Consider the following 26,936-nt stretch of genomic DNA (forward strand, 5'->3'; position numbering starts at 1 on the left):
CTCTTCTCTTCCGCTTCCCTTGCTGTGAAGATGGCGCTCTCCAGGGTGTGCTGGGCTCGGTTGGCTGTGTGGGGCTCGGCAGTCACCCCTGGACATTTTTTCACCCGGAGGCTGCAACTTGGTCGCTCTGGCCTGGCTTGGGGGGCCCCTCGGTGAGGGTCCTGTAGCAAGAAAAGCATTTTTGACGTTCAGGTTCTTTCAGTGTCTCAACCTTGCTTGCATTCTGTCTCTCAATTCTCAGAGTTCCACGCCTTGGCCCAGGAATTTTTATTCTTCTGCTCAAGATTCAAACTCCAATCCCCACTAGTGACCTGGCTTCCTGACCCTCTCTACTCTCAGTGCCCCATATTGTCTGCTCTCCCCGCGTGTCCTGAGCTCATCTTTCAGCCTCACTTTTTCGGCTCAGGTTTTACCGCTACTATCTTGATTCCACCTCTCTCTGACTTAGCCTGCAGTTCAAATTGTCCCACAGGCATTACATTTTCTCCAGAGTCATGCCCTGAGTTCGTTTCCTGCCTGGCCTTTGCCTGATTTGTGTTTCACAGTCTGAATGCCTATCTCTTCTTGACCCCAAGACCGTCCTTGGATTTCAGAAGTGTCAAGCTTGGGATACATTCTCCGAGACTCCTGCTTTACATTAGGGACTCAAGGCGTGAGGGAGCTTCTAGGACTGGTTCCCAGATAGTCTTTTTGATCTTCCTTGTAGGTCTTCAAAGCTTCACCTTTCTCCAAAGGCAGATGTGAAGAACTTGATGTCTTACGTGGTAACCAAGACAAAAGCAATTAATGGGAAATACCATCGTTTCTTGGGTCGTCATTTCCCCCGCTTCTATGTCCTGTACACAATCTTCATGAAAGGTAAAACGAAACTACATAGAAATTCCTGAATCAGCTTTTGGGCAGGGTCAAAGAGTTAGCATGAATAAGATCATTTGCAGGTTCTGCTATGGGGATGTGAGCCGAGATATATTTCATAAATGACTGCGCCTTAAGCTAATTCTTATAAATTAGCACTTCTTGAAAATGTTTCTAGAAAGATGTTACGAGAAACAACTTATGACAGCAACATGAGGGAGGGAGAATATAGGTATGTTCTCGTACTTTCTTAACCACACACCTGGCTATGGTAAAAAAATTTTTGTCCTGCACAGGGCAGGGATCTGTGGCTGTACAGACCTGCCCTGTGATTTATCAGTTGACTTACCCATAGGAAAATGAGGTCTAACCCTTGTTACGAATCTATATTAGGTAGTATGTTGTAGTGGCAGTAGCACTTCATAATACTTGGTTTCCAAATGTTTTGGTTCAAATCAGAGATCCTTAGTTACTAGGAGATAATATGTATCGTGTCAAGTGTCTACTCTGGAGCCAGATTGCCTGATTCAAATCCCTGCTCATCACTGTGTGATTGGACTAATTAATTAATCTCTTGGTTTTCTTATGTGAAAAATGGGAGTAATGGAACCTACCTATTTATCACATGGTTGTGAAGATTTTAAAAATTGATACATGTAAAGTATGTAGAACAGGTCCTGATCCCTAGTAAGTGCCAAATAAATGTTAGGTTATTTTCATCTAAATGTTAGGTAACAATATATAGGTTGGTGCAAAATAATTGAGGCTTTTGTCTTTCAGTGGCAAAAACCACAATTGCTTTTGCACCAAACCTATAGTATGCTCTATACTTCTATCATAACATTATAATAAACTACATTGCCAAATCTGAACATTATCATAATTATTACTAGCTTCACGGACTTGAAAAATTACTTATCCTTAATATGTAAAGTAGAGATAAAATTGGCTGCTTTTTCTGTTCTCGTGTAGATAAATAGGATCAAATGAGAAAAAGGGATGAAAGCATTTGTGTTTGTTTTTAAACCTTTTATTATTTATTTATTATTTTTTGAGAGTCTCACCCTGTCACCCAGGCTGGAGTGCAATGGCATGATCTCGGTTCACTGCAACCTCTGCCTCCCAGGTTCAAGCAATTCTCCTGCCTCAGCCTCCCAAGTAGCTGGGAATACAGGCACCTGCCACCACACCTGGCTAATTTTTGTATTTTTAGTAGAGACGGGGTTTCATCATATTGGCCAGGCTGGTCTCAAACTCCTGACTGCGTGATCCGCCTGCCTTGGCCTCCTGAAGTGCTGGGATTACAGGCGTGAGCCACCGCGCCGGCCAACTATTATGGAAATTTTTAAACATACACAAAGGTAGAGAGAATAGTGTAACGAACTTCCATGTATTCACCTCACTTCATTATCATAACTCATGGCTGCCAATCTTCATTTATATACTTGCCTTATGTATTATTTTGAAGACAATCGATACATCATATAATGACATGTAAATCATTGATAAATATGAAAGCATTTAAAAAATAGATGCAAGAGGCCGGGCGCGGTGGCTCATGCCTGTAATCCCAGCACGTTGGGAGGCCGAGGCGGGCAGATCACCTGAGGTCGGGAGTTTGAGACCAGCCTGACCAACGTGGAGAAACCCTGTCTCTACTAAAAATACAAAATTAGCTGGGCGTGGTGGCACATGTCTGTAATCCCAGCTACTAGGGAGGCTGAGGCAGAAGAATCACTTGAACCTGGGAGGCAGAGGTTGCGCTGAGCTGAGATTGTGCCATTGCACTCCAGCCTGGGCAACAAGAGCGAAACTTCATCTCAAAGAAAAAAAAAATAGATGCAAGAATTTTCATAGAATGAAGATTTAAAATGTAATCATAGAAATATATTGAACTAAACTACTTTTAAAAGTGTTCTAGGCTGGGCATGGTGGCTCACGCCTTAATCCCAGCACTTTGGGAGGCCAAGGCGGGCAGATCATGAGGTCAGGAGTTTGAGACCATCCTGGCCAACATGGTGAAACCCTGTCTCTACTAAAAATACAAAAATTAGCCAGGTATGTGACGGGCACCTATAATCCCTGCTACTTGGGAGACTGAGGCAGGGGAATTTCTTGAACTCAGGAGGCGGAGGTTGCAGTGAGCCGAGATTGCACCACTGCACTCCAGCCTGGGCGACAGAGCAAGACTCCGTCTCAAAAAAAAAAAAAAAAGGTGTTCCAGGCCGGGCGCAGTGACTCATACCTGTAATCCCTGCACTTTGGGAGGCCAAGGCAGGTGAATTGCTTGAGGTCAGGAGTTCGAGACCAGCCTGTCCACATGGTGAAACCCCATCTCTACTAAAAATGCAAAAATTAGCCAGGCATGGTGGCACACACCTGTAATCCCAACTACTTGGGAAGCTGAGGCAGGAGAATTGCATAAACCTGGGAGGTGGAGGTTGCAGTGGGCCGAAATTGTACCACTGCACTCCAGCCTGGGCAACAGAGTGAGATTCCATCTCAAAAAAAAAAAAAGAAAAAAAAAGTTCCAGAAACGTGGCTGGGGAATACATAGGGTTAATTTAGCAAGACCTTCTGAAGTTAGGGAGCTTGATTTTTCAAAAGGAGTGACCAATGAAACAGAAGAGGGAGACCATCCCATAGCAGATTATAGAAGCCAAACTTAGCTAGAAGAGAGGCGATGTGCTAGGGGAGAAGAGGTTGAGAAAAGAGATTCGGGTTGACCTCAAGAGTTTCAAGTTACCTAGTTTAAAGCTTTGAATATTGTTGGGGAGGGGTGAGAGTGTTTGCATGTGATTGAACATGGAGTAGGAAGCTGTGGTTAAGATTTAAACTGGGATGACATCACACTCTGTCCTCTACTTTAATGAGGCAGGATTGCAGATGTTATGGGCTGATGCCAAAAAGGCTAGAAGAATAAAGACAAATATGTGGAAGCACAATATAAAGTTTCATCAACTTCCATACCGGGAGATGGAGCATTTGAGACAGGTATGGGCCAGGGGCAGATATCCAGAAGTTCATGGTGAGGTAATTATTTAATCAAGATCTCAAGGTTTTTTCTTTCATTTGTTGTTCACCACTGATCAAGCTTTTACCCTTTGCCATGAGAACAAAATACTGAACTGAATGAGGCATCAGATCATTTGTAAGAATTGGGTTCATCCAGAGTTGTAGCCCTCCATAGCAAGAGCTCCACAGAATTTCTGGCACACTTTCTGAATGAAAGTTGTAAACACTAAAATCTAATTAGTTTCTGAACATATAAAAGTCTGCAAGGGGGCCAGGTGCGGTGGCTAACGCCTGTAATCCCAGCACTTTGGGAGGCTGAGGCAGGCAGATCACGAGGTTGGGAGTTCAAGACCAGCCTGGCCAACATAGTGAAACCCCGTCTCTACTAAAAGTACAAAAATTAGCTGGGTGTGGTGGTGGGCGCCTGTAATCCCAGCTACTCGGGAGGCTGAGGCAGGAGAATTGTTTGAACCTTGGAGACGGAGGTTGCAGTGAGCCAAGATCAGGCCATTGCACTCCAGCCTGGGCGACAGGGCAAGACTGTCTCAACAAAAAAAAGTCCTCAAGGGCAGTCAGACACGGTGGCTTACGCCTGTAATCACAGCATTTTGAGAGACTGAGGTGGGCAGATCACCTGAGATCAGGAGTTTGAGACCAGCCTGGCCAACATGGTGAAACCCCGTCTCTACTAAAAATACAAAAATTAGCTGGGCATGGTGGCGGGCGTCTGTAGTCCCAGCTACTCGGGAGGCTGAGGCAGAAGAATTGCTTGAACCTGGGAGGTGGAGGTTGCAGTGAGCAAAGATCATGCCACTGTACTCCAGCCTGGGTGATAAGAGCAAAACTCCATCTCAAAAAAAAAAAAAAAAAAAAAAAAAATGGTCTGCAAAGATCCAAAGGGCAGCATGAAAGTAGTATTTGGTGGTGACTTGATGGGTCGTTTTGAAGCTGAGAATAAGAATCTAGGACCCATTCCGCAGATCAGGAAGAATTCACTGAAGGATTTGGTATAATGTCAGGCTCTGTACTAGACATTATTTGGGATACAAAAGTAGATAAGTCAGAGGTTTTGTCCTCAAGGAACTAACTATCCAGAAGTAAACAGAAATAAAGTTGGGGACCACATGCCTGTCATCCTAGCACTTTGGGAGGCCAAGGCGGACAGATCGCTGGAGGTCAGGAGATTGATACCAGCTTGTCCAACATGGTGAAATACTGTCTCAACTAAAAATACAAAAGTTAGCCTGGAGTGGTGCTCATGCCTATAATCCCAGCTACTCAGCTGACTGAGGCAGGAGGATCACTTGAACCCAGGAGGCAGAGGTTGCAGTGAGCTGGGATCACACCACTGCCCTCCAGCCTGGGTGACAGAGCAAGACTCCGTCTCAAAAAGAAAAAGAAATAAATTTGGTCCTTTTTCTGGGCTGTAACAGAAGTTTACTGTACAGTGGGGTGGAGGGATTGTCTGTTGTATTAACTTATTTGGGTTAAAACTGCATCTGTGTTTATTTCTGCTTAGTTCCGCCAAGACGTCACCAAGTGTCTTTTCCTAGGTATTATTTCCATTCCACCTTTTGCCAACTACCTGGTCTTCTTGCTAATGTGAGTATAGACTTCCATCTCCCCAACATCTTGAAGATGTATCAATTTTTTAAAATTAATAATTACTTTAAACAGAACTTTTCATTTCAGAAGCTAGGTAGAGGTTATCAAACTTCTGCTCCAATCTTCTCATTATTCCAGGGTTCATAAAAGCCACTTAGGAAGACCTTGGTTACTGGAACACATCACATCTAGAAGTGTAGATGGCCTAGACTCTCCCTATCTCTTAGCTGCCCTGAGTCATGTGAAATAGATAGTGACCTTCTCCATCATCCCTAGAGGCAACAACTCAATCCCCGAGAGAGAGCACTTTTAGACTAATTTCTTTAGAAAAAAAAGTACATTTTGTATTCTGATAACATATTTTTATTACTTCATATCCAAAAATGACATTTCTAAACTGTGATCTTGCATGTCATTCATTATCTATTGCTGTATAACAAATAACCTCAAAGCTTAATAGCATAAAACAATAGTATAAATCATTTTCATGATTTTGTAGGTCCAGAATTAGGGCAGTGCTCAGGTGGGCGGTTGATTTCTGTCTTCCATGTAGGGTTGACAGAGGTCCCTTAGTGATATTTAGCTGCTGAATGGACTAGTCTGGAAGGTCCAAGATCACTCTTATGTCTGGTGCCCTGGCAGGGATGGCTACATGGCTAGAACTGTGAACCAGAGTGCCCAGATGTGGCTTCTTCAGTATGGCAGTCTCAGGATAGTGGGACTTCTAACTTGGGAGCTCAGGGCTCCAAGAGTGAGGGATTCTACTAGTGAGTAAGAATCTACATGACTTTATAACCTTGTCTTGAAAGTCACATAGACTCACTGCTGCTCTGTCCTATTGATTGAATCAGTCACCTAGAATGAAAAAAGGGGAGGATGTAGACCTCAGCTGTCCATAAGATGAGTGCCAGAGAATTTGAGGTCATGTTTTAAAACCACCAAACATGTAGATAAATGAATTAAAAAACAAATCATGGCCAGGTGCACGCCTGTAATCCCAGCACTTTGGGAGGCTGAGGCGGGCAGATACTGAGGTCAGGAGATTGAGACCTTCCTGGCTAACACAGTGAAACCCCGTCTCTACTAAAAATACAAAATATTAGCTGGGCTTGGTGGCACACGCTTGTAATCCCAGCTACTCGGGAGGCTGAAGCGGTAGAATCGCTTGAACCCAGGAGACAGAGATCGCACCACTGCAGCCCAGCTTGGGTGACAGAGTAAGACTTTGTCTCAAAACAACAACAACAACAACAACAAATCGATTGCCTTTTACATACTGTGTCCACATAAGGACTGTGCTATAGTTAGATTGTCAACATCACATACAGTGTCCAGGTCAGTCTGCAACTCTGTCCAAAGTATGCTCTTCACATGTTTTAGTTCAAAAAGAGTCATTATGTCTGATTGCTGCATGGCAGGCTATTCTGCTAGTCCTTCCTTTCACATCACATTTCAGTAATGTTGCTTGAAATTGTGCTTCAGTGTATCTTATAAACTTTGGTCTGAGAATCACTTAAGAAAAAGGACTGACTATGGTGGCTCTCACCAGTAATCCCAGCATTTTGGGAGACTGAGGCAGGAAGATTGCTTGAGGCTAGGAGTTCGAGACCACCCTGGGCAATATAGCAAGACCTCGTCTCTGCAAAAAAATTAGAAACTTAGCCAGGCATGGTGGCCTGTGCCTGTGGTCCCAGCTACTCAGTAGGCTGTGGTGGGATGATTGCCTAGTCTAGGAGATTGAGTCTGCAGTGAGCTGTGATCATGCCACTGCACTCTAGCCTCGGTGACAGGGGACCCTGTCTCTTAAAAAAAAAAATTAAAAAAGAAAAAGAACACTGAGGTACGGAAAGAATGTCTTCATCTCTTCTTCCTAGTATTCATGTCTACCAAATGCTTTCTTTGGCTTCCTCTGAAAGAAGCCAGTTTCAGCAAGTGAGTTTGTGCTTCTTTCTCCTTTCAGGTACCTGTTTCCCAGGCAACTACTCATCAGGCATTTCTGGACCCCAAAACAACAAACTGATTTCTTAGATATCTATCATGCTTTCCGGAAGCAATCCCACCCAGAAATTATTAGTTATTTAGAAAAGGTCATCCCTCTCATTTCTGATGCAGGACTCCGGTGGCATCTGACAGATCTGTGCACCAAGGTATTCCTGCAGTTAACCCTTCCTACAAATGTGGAATCTTGTTAGATTCAGTGTGCACTAAAACTAGGTGAGAGGGGTAGTTAGGACTTTCCTAACATCTACCAATCTCTTACCTCTTCCAAGATACAGCGTGGTACCCACCCAGCAATACATGATATCTTGGCTTTGAGAGAGTGTTTCTCTAACCATCCTCTGGGCGTGAACCAACTCCAGGCTTTGCACGTGGTGAGCACTTTGAGGGCTTCTCTTTTCCGTAGCATCACCATGTTTCAGATGTTTGCTTGAGCTCATACTATTTGCCTTTCCCCTCCTATGTGGTTGTGTTACAGAAAGCCTTGAGCCGGGCCATGCTTCTCACATCTTACCTGCCTCCTCCCTTGTTGAGACATCGTTTGAAGACTCGTACAACTGTGATTCACCAACTGGACAAGGCTTTGGCAAAGCTGGGGATTGGCCAGCTGACTGCTCAGGAAGTAAAATCGGTAAGAGCTTGATTGCAACATCAACCCTCAACCCTTGGTGTGCTTTCCAGCCTACAGCAGGCCAGAGATTTACAGGGGCTCCTTGTCTTGTTTGTTACATGGAACCCAACTTGTTTATTCTCTCACTTCATTTATCTATTTATGATTTTTATTTATTTATTTTGAGACAGGGTCTCATTCTGTTGCCCAGGCTAGATAGAGTACAGTGGCACAGTCTTGGCTCACTGCAACCTCTGCCTCCCGGTTCCAGTGATTCTCCCACTTCAGCCTCCCAAGTAGCTGGATTACAGGTGTGGTGTGCGCCACCACGCCCAGCTATTTTTTTGTATTTTTAGTAGAGATGGTTTCACCATGTTTGCCAGACTGGTCTTAAAAACCCCTGGCCTCAAGTGATCCATCCACCCAAAGTGCTGAGACTACAGATATGAGCTACTGCACCCAACCTGTTTGTTTATTTTTTAGTAGAGATGGGGTCTCGCTATGTTGACCAAGCTGGTCTTGAACTCCTAGCCTCAAGCAGTCCTCCCATCTTGGCCTCCCAAAGTGCTGGGAATACAACCGTGAACCACTGTGCCCGACCTTTTTAAAAATTATTTTTTAATTAGCCAGGAGTGGTGGCACATGCCTGTAATCCCAGCTACTTGGGAGGCTGAGACATGAGAATTGCTTGAACCCAGGAGGTGGATTGCAGTGAGCCAAGATCGCACTGGGTGACAGAGTGAGACTCTGTCTCAAAAAAAACCCAAAAAAACAAATAAAATTATTTTTTATTTTTGTAGAGACAGGGTCTCACTGTGTTGCCCAGGCTGGTCTTGAACTCCTGGGCTCAAGTGATCCTCCTGCCATTCAAAGTGTTGGGATTAGAGGCATGAGGCACTGCACCCAGCTTCTCATCTCATTTCTGTGTCTTTTTTCTCAATAAACTTAGCTAGGGGGAAGGAATTGCCCACAGTAATTTTGGTTTGTATTTCTTCTAGCACTTCAGAAAGCAAGGATACTGCAGTTTAGACCTACTATTTTAGATTATATAGGACTCTTTGCTTGTCATCTTGTCCATCACTAGTTTTCAAATTGCCATGAGGAAAGGCTTCTTGTGGGAATAAGATTGTAACTTTTTTTTTTTTTTTTTGAGACAGAGTCTCGCTGTTGCCCAGGCTGGAGTGCAGTGGCATGATCTTGGCTCGCTGCAGCCTCCGCCTCCCAGGTTGCAGTGATTCTTCTGCCTCAGCCTCCCGTGTAGCTGGGACTACAGGTGTGCACCACCACGCCTGGCTAATTTTCGTATTTTTTAGTGGAGACGGGGTTTCACCATATTGGCCAGGCTGGTCTCAAACTCCTGACCTTGTGATCTGCCTACCTCGGCCTCCCAAAGTGCTGGGATTACAGGCGTGAGCCACCGCGCCCAGGGAGATTGTAACTCATTTAAAGGAGATTTAGGATTGTTTGTGGATTTCCATTTCCTTGGCATAATCACTCTGATTATTAAAGACCATTTCTCTTCTGAGCGGTATAGGCTTGTTATCTCCGTGGCCTGAATTCTACACATATTGGTGAAGATAGGTGTCGAACTTGGCTGGGAGAATGGCTGCAGGTTTCCTGCAGCCTGAAAGGTAAAACACATTTCTGTGGTTATACCAGTAAAATCTAAGCCACTTTTATAATTCTGAGGTCATTTTGGAGTTAATTATGGAGTACTGTGAGACATACTGATTGAAAGGGCACAAACTCACATGCCTGCTGCATGCCCGGCAGGTAATGAGGTAGGCCATAAGAGAAGAGGGAGTAGTGGGGATGTGGGAACATAAGAGTGAATGCATGCTAGTGTGAATCAATTTTCCAACCTTGGCACTTTCTTGTGGGGGGATATCCTGTGCTTTTTTTTTTTTTTTTTTTTTGAGACAGAGTTTTACTCTTGTTGCCCAGGCTGGAGTGCAATGGTGCAATCTCAGCTCACTGTAACCTCCGCCTCCTGGGTTCAATTGATTCTCCCGTCTCAGCCTCCCGAGTAGCTGGGATTACAGGCATGCACCACCACGCCCGGCTAATTTCGTTTTTTTTTTTTTTTTTTTTTTTTGAGACGGAGTCTTGCTCTGTCACCCAGGCTAGAGTGCAGTGGCTGGATCTCAGCTCACTGCAAGCTCCTCCTCTCGGGTTCACGCCATTCTCCTGCCTCAGCCTCCCGAGTAGCTGGGACTACAGGCACCCGCCACTTCGCCTGGCTAGTTTTTTGTATTTTTTAGTAGAGACGGGGTTTCACCGTGTTAGCCAGGTTGGTCTCGATCTCCTGACCTCGTGATCCGCCCGTCTCGGCCTCCCAAAGTGCTGGGATTACAGGCTTGAGCCACTGCGCCCGGCCTCGTATTTTTTTTTTTTTTTTTTAGTAGAGACTGGGTTTCTCCATGTTGGTCAGGCTGGTCTCAAACTCCTGACCTCAGGTGATCCGCTGGCCTCGGCCTCCCAAAGTGTTGGGATTACTGGTGTGAGCCACCATGCCCGGCATATCCTGTTCTTATAGGTATTTATTATAGCCGTATCTCTAGCCTCTCTCCACTAGATGCCAGTAGCACCCCTTCACCCGCAGCTGTCACAACCAAAAATGTCTCCAGACATTGCCACATGTCCTGGGGGTGGGGAGGAGAGAGGCAGGACTGTCCCTGTTGAGAAGTACTGGTCTAAAGGCATTCAAACTCAAAACAAAAACAGTCTACTGACCAAACACAGAGCATATGAGGGTATGTATTAGGCTTATTGGCTCCTTGTTTAGGGTGGGTCTTGATGTGGTCTGGGCCTTTGGATGTTAGGGTAGGCCTCCTAATCTTGAAGCTGAGAAATGTCCGTAGAGCAGCAACTTCTACTAGAACAATCCCAAGGTGACTGGTGTTTAGTACCATTACCATCTCTGAAGTTTCTACTGCAGTCACATGAGAAATAGAGGATGAGTTGATATGAATATATAGTAGAAGGAAAGGAAGGCATGCATGCAGGGGCTGAAACAAAGAAGGGGAACTTTGAGAAAAATAGCTTCTTCATTCCACCCCTCCCTGTACTTGGCTTCCTGCCTCCAGGCTCAAGCCATATATAACAAGGCAGTTATAAGGCAGAGTGTTCCCAAGCCAAGCCACTAACACTGTGGTGTTTTCAGAAACTGAGCTGTCTCTCTTGCTGCACAACGTGGTCCTGCTCTCCACCAACTACCTTGGGACAAGGCGCTGAGCGAACCATGGAGCGGATGGCGTTGTCCTGCAGTCGCATAGTACCGCAGTGCAGGAACAAACAGCACTTGCCAGCGAAGTCTGTGTGCACTGTTAAGTGTGTGGGAGGGAGAGAGAGGAGCAGGGGCCATGGGCTTCACAGCATGGCACACGTGGGAACTGCAGACATTCCCTTCACAGCTAGAACTGAAACACACCCTCTTGTCAGGGGTGGCCCATGTGAGGTGTCATCCCGTCCCCCTCATAATTACTAATAGCTGGAACTGGCAGCAGCCTTTACTGGGCTTTTACTGTGATGTGTTCAGTTCATGTCCTGGGAAGTCCGCTTTTGCCCCAAGTGGGAATCCTTATTTGGCTAAGGACTGATCCACTTCCATGTTACTTACATCTGTGGGTTTTTGTTGTTGCTGGTAGAGAATTTGTGGCTGGCGAGAACAGCATTTCTTTGGCCAGAGCACTCGTGTCCATGCATGTACTTCAGTGTTTCCCTCCGTCCTTTCTGATATGACCAAAAATCCAGTTGTTCTTTGTCCCCCTCACTGGCATGGGCTAACCACTTGTTTTTCAAACCCTTTGAACACCTTGACTTTTTTTTGATGGGTAACTTGCAGGAATATTCTATTGGAAAAGATAACAGGAAGTACAAGTGGTTCTTGACCCCTTCCTCAATGTTTCTAGCCTTCACTCTCCATTGTCTTTTCCGGGCTGTATTACACCCCCTGTGGATCTTCAGTGCTTTGCTGCCTCCACTGTGATGCAGCAATCCAACTGTAACTGACAGTGGCTGCCTTCTTTGGGCCATGGATCACACCTGTAAGGTACTAATTATTGCCCAGCCTGGGGAGATCAGGAGAGGTCTGCATCGAGTTAGTAAGTTGGGTTTAGCTTTTGTGTGTGCATCAGTGACTTATAGTTCTGTAATAACGTACTGTAAATGCATGAAGCACTGTTTTTAAACCCAAGTAAAGACTGCTTGAAACCTGTTGATGGAAATGACTCATGCATACTCTAATCATTTTGCTGAGTCTCCTTTTACAAGACTGACGTAACCTAACAAGTAGAGATTTAATTGGTTGGAATAGAACCTTCTGATGGGATGGAAGTTTTGCCGAAACTGATTTGAAGTTGATCTCCTTGCTGGACACTTTAAGATGGTAACAAGGAAAAGAGAATTTCATATAGTTAATGGAATGAGAAAATGGGAGCCCAGAGTAGGGACAGGGCAAAGCTCCAACAGACATAAGCAAGGCCTGCTTCAGCTGAACAGGTACACAAGGGCATATGACCAATCCAGCTCTTGGTAGTCCAAAGAGAATATTCTATTTTTCCATCATAAAATGTTTCTATTGTTAACATTAATTCCTAACTGACCTAATTAGTTTTATAACGAAGCTGGAGAAGCATCCTTTTTCTAACAAGTAACTGAATTGTGGCCTGCCGAGACAAAGAGTAACACACCATTCTTTTGAATATTTCTTTAATATTACATTTAAATATTCTCTTTAAATACAGCATTATCACAATGTAAAGAACCTAAAGGGGAGAAAATTATTTTCAGAGAACCAGACAAGCTTTGGATTCACATTGAAAATACTACCTGTGTACAGTATGTGAGAAAGGAAATTGGAAAATAGTAAGAGTTGTGGTGAGAAGACTCATTTATCTAGGCCTAGACTGGGGCTGAAGCTGCCTGCTTCTGTGATCAGAGGCCTAGCTTTCCTAGCAACCATGAGCTAGAATTCCGTCCAACTCAGAGAGCACCAGAAGTGAGATGGACTAGGTTGTAGAGAAGGCCTTTTGCTTGACAAGACAGTTAATGCTAAATGTTAATATTTAGCACTCAAAAGTTTGGGATCAGTGTGAATCACAACTGTAGAGTTAATGAAGGGGATAGACTTAGATTAAGAAACGACAGGTTTTCAGAAACATCAATTATCCTATGGGTTGGCAATGAGCTTAATAATTACAGATTGATATTCCTGGTTTGATCCCAAAAGCTAACGTGTTCCTCATCGTGCAGCTGGAATCTACTTCCTAGATTAAGCTGGAGCCTTCCTGCAGAGGCAATGTGCGGACCTCACCCTCCCCTTCTGACACAAACTTTGAAAAAGATTCTTTTCTCCATAAAGCCAAATTCCCAATTAAGCTTCAGTCCTGTCTTTGCAGGTACCAGTCTAAGGTAGGGGAGTCTAGTTCAGTTCTGGATAGCTTCGAGATCTCAGGTACTTAAGACTCTCAACTCATGAGGCTAGGGGATGGGGAGAGATAAGGATTTATGTACTTAAGTTCCCCTCCAAACTAAAACCAAGCAAACACTGGAACAAATAGGAGAGGCAGAATGAACTAAACAATGTATGTGTATTAAATACAAATCCTTTCAGGCTCAGAGTTTAGAGACTTCAGGGGTGAAATGCTTCTGCGACATACATGGTTTCTGTAAGACACCAGGGCCTTAATATCCCACAGAAAAGGCTTTATGAGGAAGATAAGTAGTGTCTCCCCCCAACACAGTTTTTCACTCTTTTGTGTGTGTGGTTAATAAACCATACCAGAAGTAATGTATGGTGTAAAGGATGCTTGAGAAGAATAGTTTTGCTCCCTACTGCCTCCATTTTAGAACAGAGGCAAAGATTGCTAATAAAAGGAAATCAGTGCTGTTCAATGGAGATCTTAGAACATAGGATGAACAGGAACCGTATTCCCCCTGATGTATTTGATTCAGAGGTAAGAACTGAATCAAACTGAATGAGTTCCATTCTATATGCTTCAAAGGTTATAATTAGAACTTGAATCCTTTGGAATCTGGGAATTGCATGTGGCATTTAAGAACTGGCGTGGCTTCCAATTTCTATACATCATCAAGATGGAGGGGTCCAATAAACATTTGCGATTCTTGGACTTGAACTAGAACAGTGTAAGAACTCTCTAACCTGGTATGTTGAAAACAACCATGAGGGTAGATACAGGAAAAAAAAGAACAAAAACTGGTTGGTGACCTTAAGATTGCCACATCCTACATTCCACTAAAGCTCAGATCTCACAAAGAGGGAAAAACCTGGGTGAAAAAACAAGCACAGCACAAATATGTCATCTTTCCAAATAGCAAGCAGTCTGTTCCCGCTGCCTCCTTTGGCCAGTTAATGCTCCACATAGGCCTCCTGTGGGATGGGTGAGCCCCAGCCGAAAGCTGCCTGACAGTGCTAGTATCAGATACGTACAGAAGGCTCAGGCTCTTTATAGCACATCCCCAGCCAATCCAGCTCTTTTTCTCCAAAGGAAAAAGGATGGAGGGAAAAAAAGACATAGACAGGTTTAACTCTAGTACTTAAGAACATGTGGAAGAAACAATTCAAGTTACAGACCAGGAATCCCCAGTGTGGGGAACAGGTCGGAGAACACCAAACATGTCAAATATTAACCTATTTACCAAATAGGGGATTGAAGGAAGGCAGGTTAAATTTTTGTAAATCCTGGAGATTTTGTACAGAAGCAGAGACCCTTCCACTCCCTCCTCCCGAGACTTGACCAGGTGACTTTCTAGTCTGAAGTATTATGACACACCAAAATGGGGTATCAGAATAGCCACCGAGAAAAATGAGCTTGTACTCTGCCTGGGGCTTGGGAGAGAAGGAGCTTTGCCGTGTTCTTCAAATTCTTGTGTTCTGGTCCCTACAGAAAGACTAGCTGCTTGAGTTACCCAGCTTCTCCTGTGAGATCCTAGTTCTTTGTTCCAGTGGCCCAGAAAGCTCAGTGTTCAGCACTATGCAGCTTTCTCTGCCCCAGGATCCCCAGATCAAGCTGGGGCTGGTCTCCTTGGTACTGTTTCCCTTTAAAAAATACTCAAACAATCCTTTCCCACCCATTCCCCAAAGACCCCAATAAAATAACATGGGAGCAGCAGCTGCTTCTACAGTTTTGTTTTGAAATGGTGTTAGATAAAATAAGGGAATAAATAGAGAATGGGTAAGAGGCAGGCCCTCTAGCCCCCGTCACACTGCCAGAGGGAGTTCTAAGGAAGAATCTTCGGGGGGCCGATCCTCATTCTGCTGGGAGGGCTTCGCCACCCCGCAGCCCTCTTCATTGTCCGTGCGGAAGGGGAGGCTTGAGGGGGACCAGGAAGGGCGGAAGTCTTCATTTTCAGGCTCCTCAGGGTTACAATCTTCGGGCAGTAGCGCTTCTAGGGTGGGTGTTTTCCCCACCTCTGATTTACAGAGGGCAGTTGGGTCTGTGGAGCTACAAGCCACCAGTGAGGTAACAGGGAGAGAGAAGACATTCAGATCCTTCTCCTTTGGGAAAGAGGCTGAGCCTTCTTCTGTACCAGGCTCTCCTTTCACTCCCAAGACTGGCCTCTGCTCCACTTGATAATAGACCAGGGGCCCACTGTTCAAGTAGGATGGGCTGTTCACCGCTGAGGCAGTTGGGTGGTCTGAGTTCTCGGTAAAACACAGGACAGAGGAGCCTGGGGGCAGCTGAGCCTGGATGAGAATGGGGGCTGTAAGGCCTGGGCACAGCTCTTCGGGGACAGCCAGGGGTTCCTCCAGGATGCACACACCCAGGCTCTCAATGCTCGAGTCCAGGCTGGCACTAGAGCCGCTGGAATCTTCTTCTGCCTTGAGCCGCTCCAGTTCCTCTGCACTCTGCAGGTGCATCACTGCTGTCTCATTCTCAGCAATGAACTCCTGGAAGTCCTGGGTCTCAGAGCCCTGTGCTCCTGTCAGGCTGCAACTGGCAGTGGGGGAGGGCTCCTCATCTGGGGCTGCTGGGCGGCTCACCTGCCGCTTGCTCTCCAGCTCCAGCTTCATAATGGTGTGGAGGTAATGAGTCCGGACCCGGATTGGATTAAATTCAATGCGCCCTGCCATGTTCCCACAGCCATCCCGGGAGCAGCCACATGGAAAGGACATGCGATCCACCTGAGCGGGGACAAGAAGGTTGGGGCAGATGAGACCTACACTCCTAACAATGGAGATAGGAGACATCAGTTGGCAAACAGGCAGATGGGATTTGAGGTCTCCTTATAAGAAGAAAAGCAACCAATTCAAAGCATAGCATGCAGTGTGAGCTAAGAGAACACTAGATGGTAGTTATCAGACCACTTGCATTTCAATCCCAGCTCAACCATTAATTAGTGGTGTGACCTCAAGAGAATCATTTATCTCTCTAGGGCTTTGTTTCCTCTTCCAAATAAAAAGTAGACAAAAATCACATCACAGGGTCCTTCCAGTTAGAGTCCACAGATACTTCTCTGAATGCTGATAGTTTTCACAGAGGAAATTTACAAGCCTCAGAAACTTTTTCAGAACTTAACCTGGTTCACTGAGACAACAAAAGGCTGGACCCAAGCCTATGGCCTTCTGCAATGACAGGCATGGGACAGTGAATGGAAGATCTTGCTACTTCAAAAAAATACATTCTGGGGGTGCCGGGCGCGGTGGCTCAAGCCTGTAATCCCAGCACTTTGGGAGGCCGAGACGGGCGGATCACGAGGTCGGGAGATCGAGACCATCCTGGCTAACACGGTGAAACCCCGTCTCTACTAAAAAAAATACAAAAAACTAGCCGGGCGAGGTGGTGGGCGCCTGTAGTCCCAGCTACTCGGGAGGCTGAGGCAGGAGAATGGCGTGAACCCGGGAGGCGGAGCTTGCAGTGAGCTGAGATCCGGCCACTGCACTCCAGCCTGGGCGACAGAGCGAGACTCCGTCTCAAAAAAAAAAAAAAAAAAAAAAAATACATTCTGGGGAAACTAAGCAAATGTGCCTTAGTTTGCTAAGGTGCTAGAACGCAGGTTCACACAGTGGCCAATTTTTTAGCTACCTGCTTTATTTTCCCTGAGGGTTGACTAGTTTAGTTCTGAAGCAGTTGCCAAGATAATTAACTTACAGACCAGGGATATCTGGAAAGGAGATGCTTTCTACCTCCTTATCACTTTCATATTCCAAACGGGAAAAACACATAAACCAAAAATAAAAGGAAAAATTAAAACCACAAGTAAGCAAGTAAGCATGTACAAATCACAATGTCTTTCTATGATACTGACTTACAGAAATCTCCAGTCCAGTTATACCACTTTTTTTTCCTTTGGAGATAGGGTCTTGCTCTGTCGTCCAGGCTGGAGTGCAGTGGTGCCATCATGGCTCACTGCAGCCTGCAGCGATCCTGGGCTCAAGCAACCCTCCCCCTCAGCCTCCTGAGTAGCTGGAACTACAGGCACAAAGCACTACATCTAGCTAATTTAAAAGGTTTTTTTTTTTTTTGAGACGGAGTCTAACTCTTGTCACCCAAGCTGCAGTGCAGTAGCATGATCTTGGCTCACTGCAACCTCTGCCTTCTCGGTTCAAGCAATTCTCCTGCCTCAGCCTCCCGAGTAGCTGGGATTACAGGCACCCACTATCACTCCCAGCTAATTTTTGTATTTTTTTGGTAGAGACGGGTTCACCATGTCGGCCAGGCTGGTCTCAAACTCCTGACCTCATGATCCGCCCGCCTCAGCCTCCCAAAGTGCTGGGATTACTGGCATGAGCCACCATGCCAGGCCCTAATTGTTTTTTTGTTTGTTTGTTTTTGAGACGGAGTCTCGCTCTGTTGCCCAGGCTGGAGTGCAGTGGCACGATCTTGGCTCACTGCAAGCTCCACTTCCCGGGTTCACGCTATTCTCCTGCCTCAGCCTCCCAAGTAGCTGGGACTACAGGGGCCCGCCACCACGCCCGGCTAGTTTTATTTTCATATTTTTTAGTAAAGACGGGGTTTCACCATGTTAGCCAGTATGGTCTCGATCTCCTGACCTCGTGATCTACCCGTCTCGGCCTCCCAAAGTGCTGGGATTACAGACTTGAGCCACCGCGCCTGGCCGCCAGGCCCTAATTGTAAATTTTTTTGTAGAAATAGGGTCTCCCGGCCGGGTGCAGTGGCTCACACCTGTAATCTCAGCACTTTGGGAAGCAGAGTCGGGCAGATCACGAGGTCAGGAGATCGAGACCATCCTGGCTAACACGGTGAAACTCTGTCTCTACTAAACTACAAAAAGAAATTAGCCGGGCGTGGTGGCAGGCGCCTGTAGTCCCAGCTACTTGGGAGGCTGAGGCAGGAGAATGGCGTGAACCTGGGAGGCAGAGCTTGCAGTGAGCCGAGATTGCGCCACTGCACTCCAGCCTGGGCGACAGAGCGAGACTCCGTCTCAAAAAAAAGAAAAAAAAAAAGAAATAGGGTCTCGCTATGTTGCCCAGCCTGGTCTCAAACTCCTGGGCTCAAGCAGTCCTTCCACCCCAGCCTCCCAAACTGCTAGTTACAGGTGTGAGCCACCATGCCAGGCCCAGCTGCATCAATTCTTAGGACTGTTATCAGGTGTGTGTGTAACAGAATAACTCATTATAGGACTTTGGTCTGAAAAGCAGTATCTGGCCAGATCTACCACAGGTATTTGTTACCCAGCTAAAAATAAAGGGTTAGGAGAAATCCAATCGCAAGGACTCAACATCTACACCCTCAGTAATTAAGTTCCAGATAAATTTCATTCTTTGGGATGGTATTGTCGTTTTCAACTGAAATGTGTCTTAAACTGTCCCCCATTAGAGGGCCAACAAAGGGCCAGGCACGGTGGCTCATGCCTGTAATCCCAGTACTTCGGGAGGCTGAGGCAGGTAGATCACCTGAGGTCAGGAGTTCAAGACCAGCCTGGCCAACACAATGAAACCCTGTCTCTACTAAAAATACAAAAGTTGGCTGGGCATGGTGGCTCGTGCCTGTAATCCCAGCACTTTGGGAGGCCGAGGCAGTCAGATCACGAGGTCAAGAGATTGAGACCATCCTGGCCAACATGGTGAAATCCTGTCTCTACTAAAAATATAAAAATTAGCTGGGTATGGTGGTGCACGCCTGTAGTCCCAGCTACTCGGGAGGCTGAGGCAGGAGAATTGCTTGAACCCGGGAGGCAGAGGTTGCAGCGAGCCGAGATCACGCCACTGCACTCCAGCCTGGCGATAGAACAAGACTCCATCTCAAAAAAAAAAAAAAAAAAATTACAACAATTAGCCGGGCATGGTGGTGCACACCTGTAATCCCAGCTACTTGGGAGGCTGAGGCGGGAGAATCACTTGAACCCGGGAGGTGGAGGTTGCAGTGAGCCAAGATTACGCCACTGCACTCCAGCCTGGGCGATGGAACGAGACTCCGTCTCATTAAAAAAAAAAAAAAAAAAAAAAAAAAAAGGGCAGCCAAAAAGACATGATACTTTCTCTTTCATGTGACTATGGTTTTAAGCTCTGCTAGGCCATGTCTGATCCTGAATTATAAAGCTCTGAATACTATTTTGATTTTTCAAAATTGGAATAAAGGTACTAAGAATAAGTGTTTGCAGATAGAATCTATAGGCCCGCATCATTCTCTAACTTTTTGAGACAGGGTCTTGCTCTGTCGCCCAGGCTGGAGTGCAGTGGCACATTCATAGCTTACTGCAACCTATGCCTTCCAGGCTCAAGTGATCCTCCTCCCATCTCAGCCTCCTGAGTACCTGGGACTACAGGCTGATGCTACCATGCCCAGCTAATTTTTGTATTTTTTGTAGAGATGGGGTTTAGTCATGTTGCCCAGGTTGGTCTCAAATTCCTGGGAGGCAATCTGCCTGCCTGCCTCAACCTCCCAAAGTGCTGGGGATTACAGATGTGAGCCACAGCACCCAGCCCTGCTTCCTTTTATCTCAAGGAATCAGTATTTAGGAAACAGTTACTAAATGTTACTAAAATTTTTTTTTTTTTTAAAGAGACAGGGAATCACTCTGCAACCCAGGATGGAGTGCACTGGTGTGAACTCAGCTCACTGCAGCCTCAACCTCCTGGACTCAAGAGATCCTCCTACCTCAGCCTCCCAAGTAGCTAGGATTAGAGGTGTGAGCCACCGTGCCTGGCCGTGTGCTCTTTGCTTACTCTGTTGATGGAGGAGGGTTGTGGAATTGGAGAGTGTTCACAGCCATAGGGAAAGCACCCCTGAATGGGCCTCCCATGTTCAGTGGCACCCACACCTCACCACGCTGACCCTGGTGTAGATATACTATCTCAGGCCAACTTGGACGGACCTGGCATTTAATCCCAGCCTGGCTGCAGGCACACGCTTCTGGGTCACAATACAGTCGGCAGTCACAACCACATTCTTCCCGTGACAGGCGGATGGCTCGAAGTTCTTGCTTCTCTTCAGCATCAATGCGGTGGACCCCAGAAGCCCTCAGCAGGGCCCGTCGCCGTTTGGTGGGCAGAGGCTGCAGGAAGAAGTAATCGTCCACCTCCACATTTTCCACATCAATATCTTCATCTGACACATCATCCAGCGTCAGGCCATCGGCCTCCACCGACTCCACTGTCCCGTTCTTGGTCAGCTGCCAGGAGACAGGAAAGGTTAGCCTCACAGACATGAGCGGCACGCGCCTCCTCAATGACCGTCCCAGAGCAGCGCTGTCCCTTGAACTTTCTGCAATCATGGGAATATCTGTGCTGTCCAAAATGATGGCAGCTGCTAGCACATGTGGCTGCTGAGCACTAGAAATGCGGCAACTGGAAAACTGTCATTTTATTTATTTTTTTGAGACGAGTCTTATTCTGTCATCCAGGCTGGAGTGCAGTGGTGTGATCTTGGCTCACTACAACCTCTGCCTCCTGGGTTCAAGTGATTCTCCTGCCTCCCAAGCAGTTGGGATTACAGGTGTGAGCTACCATGCCTGGCTAATTTTTTCTAATTTTAGTAGAGACAGGGTTTCACTGTGTTGGCCAGGCTAGTCTTGAACTCCTGGCCTCAAGTGATCCACACACCTCGGCCTCCCAAAGTGCTGGGGTCCACTGTGCCAGCCCAATTTACATAATTTTAATGAATAGCTGTATGTGACTACTGGCTGCTATATTTACTAGCACCGGTCAAAAGAATAAATCCAGAGTAGGAAGATGGGAAATCTTATGCACCATGACCTTTCTGGGTCCAACCTTCTCAAAAACCCGTCTCATCTTCCCTCCTACACGAAAATCTATTTCCACAAACGTACCCTCCATTTCCAGACACGTGTCCCCTAATTTATGCTCACTTGCCTTCTAACACAGAAAGAAAAAGGTACATGACTGGATGATGCTTGGATATATAGAAAAATGTGAAACACCTTCAACTTGCACCCACTGCATGCAAAACTACGTTCTTGAAAAAAAGGGCACATCGAAGTGTAGTAAAAGGCTACCAGGTCTTCATCAATGAACCCAAATCCCCACAGTGTGAACAATTATCTGTGCATGCACTTAAAGAGCTCCATTTTACTGTCAGGAGAAAAAGCAAATATATTAACAGATATTAAAGAAAGCCCTTAGCTGAGAAAAAATGTATTCCTTCTCCTTTCTAACTTTTTTTTTTGAGACAGGGTCTCACTGTCGCTCAGGCTGGAGTGCAGTGCATGATCTCGGCTCACTGCAATCTCCGCCTCCTGGGTTCAAGTGACTCTCCTGCCTCAGTCTCCCAAGTAGCTGGAAATAACAGGTGCCTGCCACCATGCCCAGCTAATTTTTGTATTTTTAGTGGAGGCGGGGTTTCACAATGTTGGCCAGGCTGGTCTCAAACTCCCGACCTCAACTGATCCACCTGCCTCCGCCTCCCAAAGTGCTACAATTACAGGTGTGAGCTACTGCACCGGGCCTAATCCTTTTTTATTTGACTTCAAAGAAAAGCTGTATGTGAGGAAAGGTGGTATCAATAACACTGAGTGTACTAGGTACAGGCAGAAATCTGGGTTTTCTGGGCTGGGATGGATAGAGAGCCAAGAAAGGGAGTCTCGGTGGAAGGACAGATTGAAGACAAGCCGTGGCTGAAAGAGTTCTGAAAACTCACTAGAGAATTCAAGTAAAGAAAATGAGGCCTCATAATCCCTGGGGCTCTGGAAGCTGCTAGCAGGATGAAAGCCACATGACTGGAGCCTTTGGTTGATTTCATCAGACAACCACAGAGTAGAGCTGGTAAAGGGACAACTCCTGGGAGAGACGTGATGCAACAGACTTGGGTAATCAGCTACACACCTGGTTTTCTTGTTTGTTTGTGGGGGAGGCGGTAGAGAAATGAAAAGTAACGTGGGGCTTCTGGAGGTTCCCTAGTCAGTGGTTTCAGTACTAGGCAGGCCAACTACAAGGGCCTTTCTGTGGATCTCAGGATTGCTCCTGTCTACATCTCCAGGGTTGACCTCCCCCTAAGCATCCCCTCTCCTACTGTCCTCTCATAGGCAAGGGATTAGAGATGTAACACAAGGACATTCATGTAGATGTGAGAATTTAAATATCAAGATAGAAGTGGCATTTCACATCAATGAGAAAAGAGTCTTCTAGTTATTAAATGGTATTGGAACAACTGGATATTTTCTGGGGGAAAAAAGATTCCCAATTTATACTGTTCATGATAATGAGTTCCATATGGATAACAGGCCAAAATACAAAAAATGAAAAAAAAATATTAGGAAAATTATGGTTAAAATTGCAGAACACCAAGCAGCTGCTGGAACAACCCCAAAGGAAGACAAACATGAGATGGTACATGAGAGATGCAGAATGTACATGTTTTGAAACCAACTGCCTCTCTTATAGAGGGCTAAAAACAGGCCTGGGGCAGTGGCGCATTACTGTTATCCCAGCACCTCTGAGAGACTAAGGGGGAAGAATTGCTTAAGGCGAGGAGTTTGAGACCAGCTTGGGCAACAGAACAAGACCCTGTCTCTACAAAAATTGGCCGGACACGGTGGCTCACTCCTGTAATCCCAGCACTTTGGGAGGCCGAGGCAGGTGGATCAATTGAGGCCAGGACTTCGAGACTAGCCTGGCCAAAGTGGCAAAACTTCGTCTCTACTAAAAATAAAAAAATTAGCCCAGCATGGTGGTACATGCCTATAATCTCAGTTGAGGGAGGCTGAGGCACAAGAATTGCTTGAACCTGGGAGACGGAGGTTGCAGTTAACCAAGATTGTGCCACTGCACTCCAGCCTGGGCAACAGAGAGAGACCCTGTCTCAAAAGAAAAAAAAAAAAACTACAAAAATTAACCAGGCGTGGTGGTGATGCAGCTGTAGTCCCAGCTATTTAAGAGGCTAAGGCAGGAGGATTGCTTGAGGCCAGAAGTTTGAGGTTACACTAAGCTATGATCAGGCCTCTGCACTCCAGCCTGGGTGACACAGTGAGACCCTGTTTCAAGAGAGGAAAAAAAAAAAATCTCAGCAAAGAATAAACTAGCTAAGGTAAAGCAAGGGCTTCCTCTTGACATATAAAGATAAACCTGGTGCAGTGGCCCACACCTGTAGTCCCAACTACTTGGGAGGCTGAGGTGGAAGGATCGCTTGAGCCCAGGAGTTTGAGACTAGCCTGGGCAACAAAATGAGACCCCATCTTTAAAAAACCAGAGTGCTGCTGTATTAGATGTCATCACTGCTGGTGCTCACTAAACATCCTGCTAACAAGTAGAGCTTCTGTACCTGTCTTGGGTTTGCCTGGCTTTGTCCCTAGAATTCCTGTAAGTGGAGAACACAACAGGATGGTATACTGTTTTGACAGATCATTCCTCTGCCAGATTCAGGAGAGAGGAGTTTTCTTCTAGGGAAAGGAAGGAATGCCTTCAGTGCAACTGATGAGAACAGTGTTTATTTGCCCAGCTGTTGCTACAGCAGCTGGAAGGTGATAGGGTCAGTGATGGAATTCCTAAGACAGAGGAAAGGGAAGCCTGAATGTCATTCTAGAGTGAGAAAAACAGGTGTAGGGCTTTAGGAATAGTCTGAGGGAAGTAGACATAGAGCTCTCAGAGAAAGAAAGGAATGAGATGCTCTGGTTAGCCTACATTCTCTACCACCAGTTCTCCAACTACACCACATTCTGATGTGTCTCTCTCATGACTCTGGAAATAATGGAGCTACCTGTTTTAATATGGGTCAGCATGCTTTGGGCTCCAGAGAAACCTGGCCAGGCTTAAACTGGTGTTCTTCAAATTTGGAATCAGGATCTCTGGGGGAAATTGTTGAGAATTAGTAGAAACTATAGCTATGGGAATACCAAACAGTGCCAAGATAAAAAATGGGTGGCTATGGGCCAAGCGCGGTGGCTCACGCCTGTAATCCCAGCACTTTGGGAGGCCGAGGTAGGCAGATCACGAGGTCAGGAGATCGAGACCATCCTGGCTAACATGGTGAAACCACATCTCTATTAAAAATACAAAAAAAAAAAAATTAGCCGGGCGTGGTGTTGGGCACCTATAGTCCCAGCTACTCAGGAGGCTGAGGCAGCAGAATGGCGTGAACCGAAGAGGCGGAGCTTGTAGTGAGCCGAGATGGCACCACTGCACTCCAGCCTGGGCAAAAGAGCGAGACTCTGTCCCCCCAAAAAAAAAAAAAATGGGTGGCTATGAAGAGGCATCTAAGGTGGGTCTTTTCCCAGCCTCTCTCTCTCTCAAAGAGCTGGTGCTGTATCAGGTGGCAGGCATAGTATTATACAAGTCTAAATAACTATTTGATAATGCTGTTTGTATCTACAAGATTATCACGTAAGGGTGATGGGGGTTATAGAAACAGCAGGATCCTTTCAGAGAATGTGAAATATCCAAAACCTGTTCTGTGCATCCAGTCAAGGGACAATCATTTGACCAGAAATTGAAAACTGTGCTTCCTTGGGTTCCAGGGTGACAGACCTGAATGCCTGGACGTATTCACATTTTAAACCTAAAAAAAGAAAAAATTGGGGGAGGTTGGGCATGGTGGCTCATGCCTGTAATCCCGGCACTTTGGGAGGTCGAGAGGGGAGGACCACTTGAGCCCAGGAATTGAGATCCCATTACTATTAAAAAAAATACTAGCCAGGCATGGTGACATGAGCCTGTGGTTCCCAGCTACTTGGGAGGCTGAGATGGGCAGATGGCTTGAGGCCAGGAGTTTAAGCTGCAATGAGCTGTGATTGAGTCACTGCACTCCAGCCTGGGTGACAGAGAGAGACCCTGTCTCAAAATAAAACACACATACATACATACATACATAAAACTGAGGGAGGCAGTGGGGGTTTGGGAGGAGGAAATTTTAGGGAAGCCATTTTGCTATATCTGGTAGACTCCCCTGCCAGATAAAAAGAAGGGAGTCTCGGACTAAGATTTGATTCCAAATCTGAGATTTCTCATTAGAAAGAGTTGAAATCTCTATACCCCAAGGACAACAGTCAAATTAAAAGAAAAAAAAAAATCGGTCGGGTGCAGTGGCTCACACCTGTAGTCTCAGCACTTTGGGAGACCAAGGCAGGTAGATCACTTGAGACCAGGAGTTCGAGACCAGCCTGGGCAATATGGCAAAACCCTGTCTCTACTAAAAATACAAAAACTAGACAGATGCACACCTGTAATCCCAGCTACTCTTGAGGCTGAGGCACAAGAAATCGCTTGAACCCGGGGAGGCTGAGGTTGCAGTGAGCTGAGATCATGCCAGTGCACTCCAGCCCCCTGGGCGACAGAGCAAGACTCTGTCCCGGAAAAAAAAAAAAAAATCAATCAACCAACCAACCAATGAACCTAAATGGTTTCCTACATGGACAGCAGCAGACCCCAGACCCCTTAGGCACCTTCATTTTTTTGGCGTGGAGTTTCTCTTCCTTCAGGTGCTCACGCAGAATCTCTCGATGGTTCACCTCCTGTTCCTGGGCAAACTCACAGAGTGTGTAGCTCCGTACAGAGTTATGGCGCTGGGCCATGCCCAGTGAGCTACCACCCTGGCTGGGCACACTGGTAAAACCCTGGCGCCGGGCAAAGTAGTATACAGTCACCTGGTCAAAGCGTACATTCTTCCTCCGCAGCTGCTTCTGCCGCTTCAGGATGGATGTGGCTGAGAAGGGAGCACAGAAAGATGTTTTATTTATTTTTCTATTTACTTATTTATTTATTTATTTATTTTTGGCGTCTCGCTCTGTCACCCAGGCTGGAGTGCAGTGGCGCGATCTCGGCTCACTGCAAGCTCCACCTCTCGGGTTCACACCATTCTGCTTCAGCCTCCCGAGTAGCTGGGACTACAGGCACCCACCACCACGCCCGGCTAATTTTTTGTATTTTTAGTAGAGACGGAGTTTCACCATGTTAGCCAGGATGGTCTCCATCTCCTGACCTCGTGATCTGCCCGCCTCGGTCTCCCACAGTGCTGGGATTATAGGCGTGAGCCACTGTGCCCGGCCATATTTGTCTATTTATTTAGAGACGGAGTCTCGCTCTGTTGCCCAGGCTGGAATGCTGTGGCGCCGTCTTGGCTCACTGCAGCCTCCACCCCCGGGGTTCAAGCAATTCTCTGGCCTCAGCCTCCTGAGAATCTGGGATTACAGTCGTGTGCCACCACACCCAGCTAATTTTTGTATTTTAGTAGTGACGAGGTTTCACCATGTTAACCAGGCTGGTCTTGAACTCTTGACCTCAGGTGATCCGCCCACCTCGGCCTCCCAAAGTGCTGGGATTACAGGCGTGAGCCACCGCGCCCGGCCAAGAGATGCTTTATTAACTCAGGGATGACCTGTTTGGGAAGCTTGCTCTCTCTCATCCATCTAGGCTCTCAACTCTTCTTCTCTAAACGTGCTCTCTATACCTAGAGAACTGTCTAATATCTGCAAATCCTAA

The 26,936-nt window shown here is 46.2% G+C and overlaps 2 protein-coding genes across 41 annotated transcripts in view; one reads left to right on the plus strand and one right to left on the minus strand.

Moving 5' to 3' along the window:
- On the plus strand, positions 1-21,661 carry LETMD1 (LETM1 domain containing 1). Of its 28 annotated transcripts, none has more exons than XR_010579397.2 (9): positions 1-152; positions 707-858; positions 3,734-3,849; positions 5,390-5,472; positions 7,436-7,622; positions 7,746-7,847; positions 7,952-8,104; positions 9,593-9,714; positions 20,072-21,247. XR_010579397.2 is itself a non-coding variant. In XM_065524201.2 (9 exons), the coding sequence occupies exons 2-9, from the start codon at positions 753-755 to the stop codon at positions 20,185-20,187; spliced, it is 960 nt and encodes a 319-aa protein (XP_065380273.1). In that variant the 5' UTR covers positions 1-192; positions 707-752; the 3' UTR covers positions 20,188-21,661. The 28 variants fall into 28 exon arrangements, 23 of the variants coding, with proteins under 23 accessions (XP_065380273.1, XP_073862988.1, XP_065380271.1 ...); XR_281927.5 differs by lacking the exon at positions 20,072-21,247 and adding an exon at positions 11,247-12,309; XM_065524201.2 differs by having other exon boundaries at positions 1-192; positions 9,618-9,714; positions 20,072-21,661.
- The window catches only part of CSRNP2 (cysteine and serine rich nuclear protein 2), a 23,965-nt gene continuing 9,808 nt past the window's right edge, over positions 12,780-26,936 (minus strand). For all 13 annotated transcript variants that reach the window (XM_005570865.5, XM_045365257.3, XM_074006870.1 and 10 more), the window contains 3 exons: positions 25,901-26,160; positions 20,384-20,680; positions 12,780-16,229 (listed from right to left, as the gene is read on the minus strand). In XM_005570865.5, coding sequence (XP_005570922.1) covers positions 15,306-16,229; positions 20,384-20,680; positions 25,901-26,160 — 1,481 coding nt within the window. In that variant the 3' untranslated portion in view covers positions 12,780-15,305. The remainder of the gene's footprint in view (positions 16,230-20,383; positions 20,681-25,900; positions 26,161-26,936) is intronic.

Source organism: Macaca fascicularis, chromosome 11 (assembly GCF_037993035.2).
Source record: "Macaca fascicularis isolate 582-1 chromosome 11, T2T-MFA8v1.1".
NCBI lineage: Eukaryota > Metazoa > Chordata > Mammalia > Primates > Cercopithecidae > Macaca > Macaca fascicularis.

Coding starts and splice junctions, on each gene's coding strand:
- LETMD1 (XM_065524199.2), top strand. CDS start 31: ATGGCGCTCTCCAGGGTGTGCTGGGCTCGGTTGGCTGTGTGGGGCTCG. Junction 3,850..5,389: donor AGATGGAGCATTTGAGACAG/GTATGGGCCAGG, acceptor ATTTCTGCTTAG/TTCCGCCAAGACGTCACCAA. Junction 8,105..9,617: donor CTGCTCAGGAAGTAAAATCG/GTAAGAGCTTGA, acceptor TGAGCGGTATAG/GCTTGTTATCTCCGTGGCCT.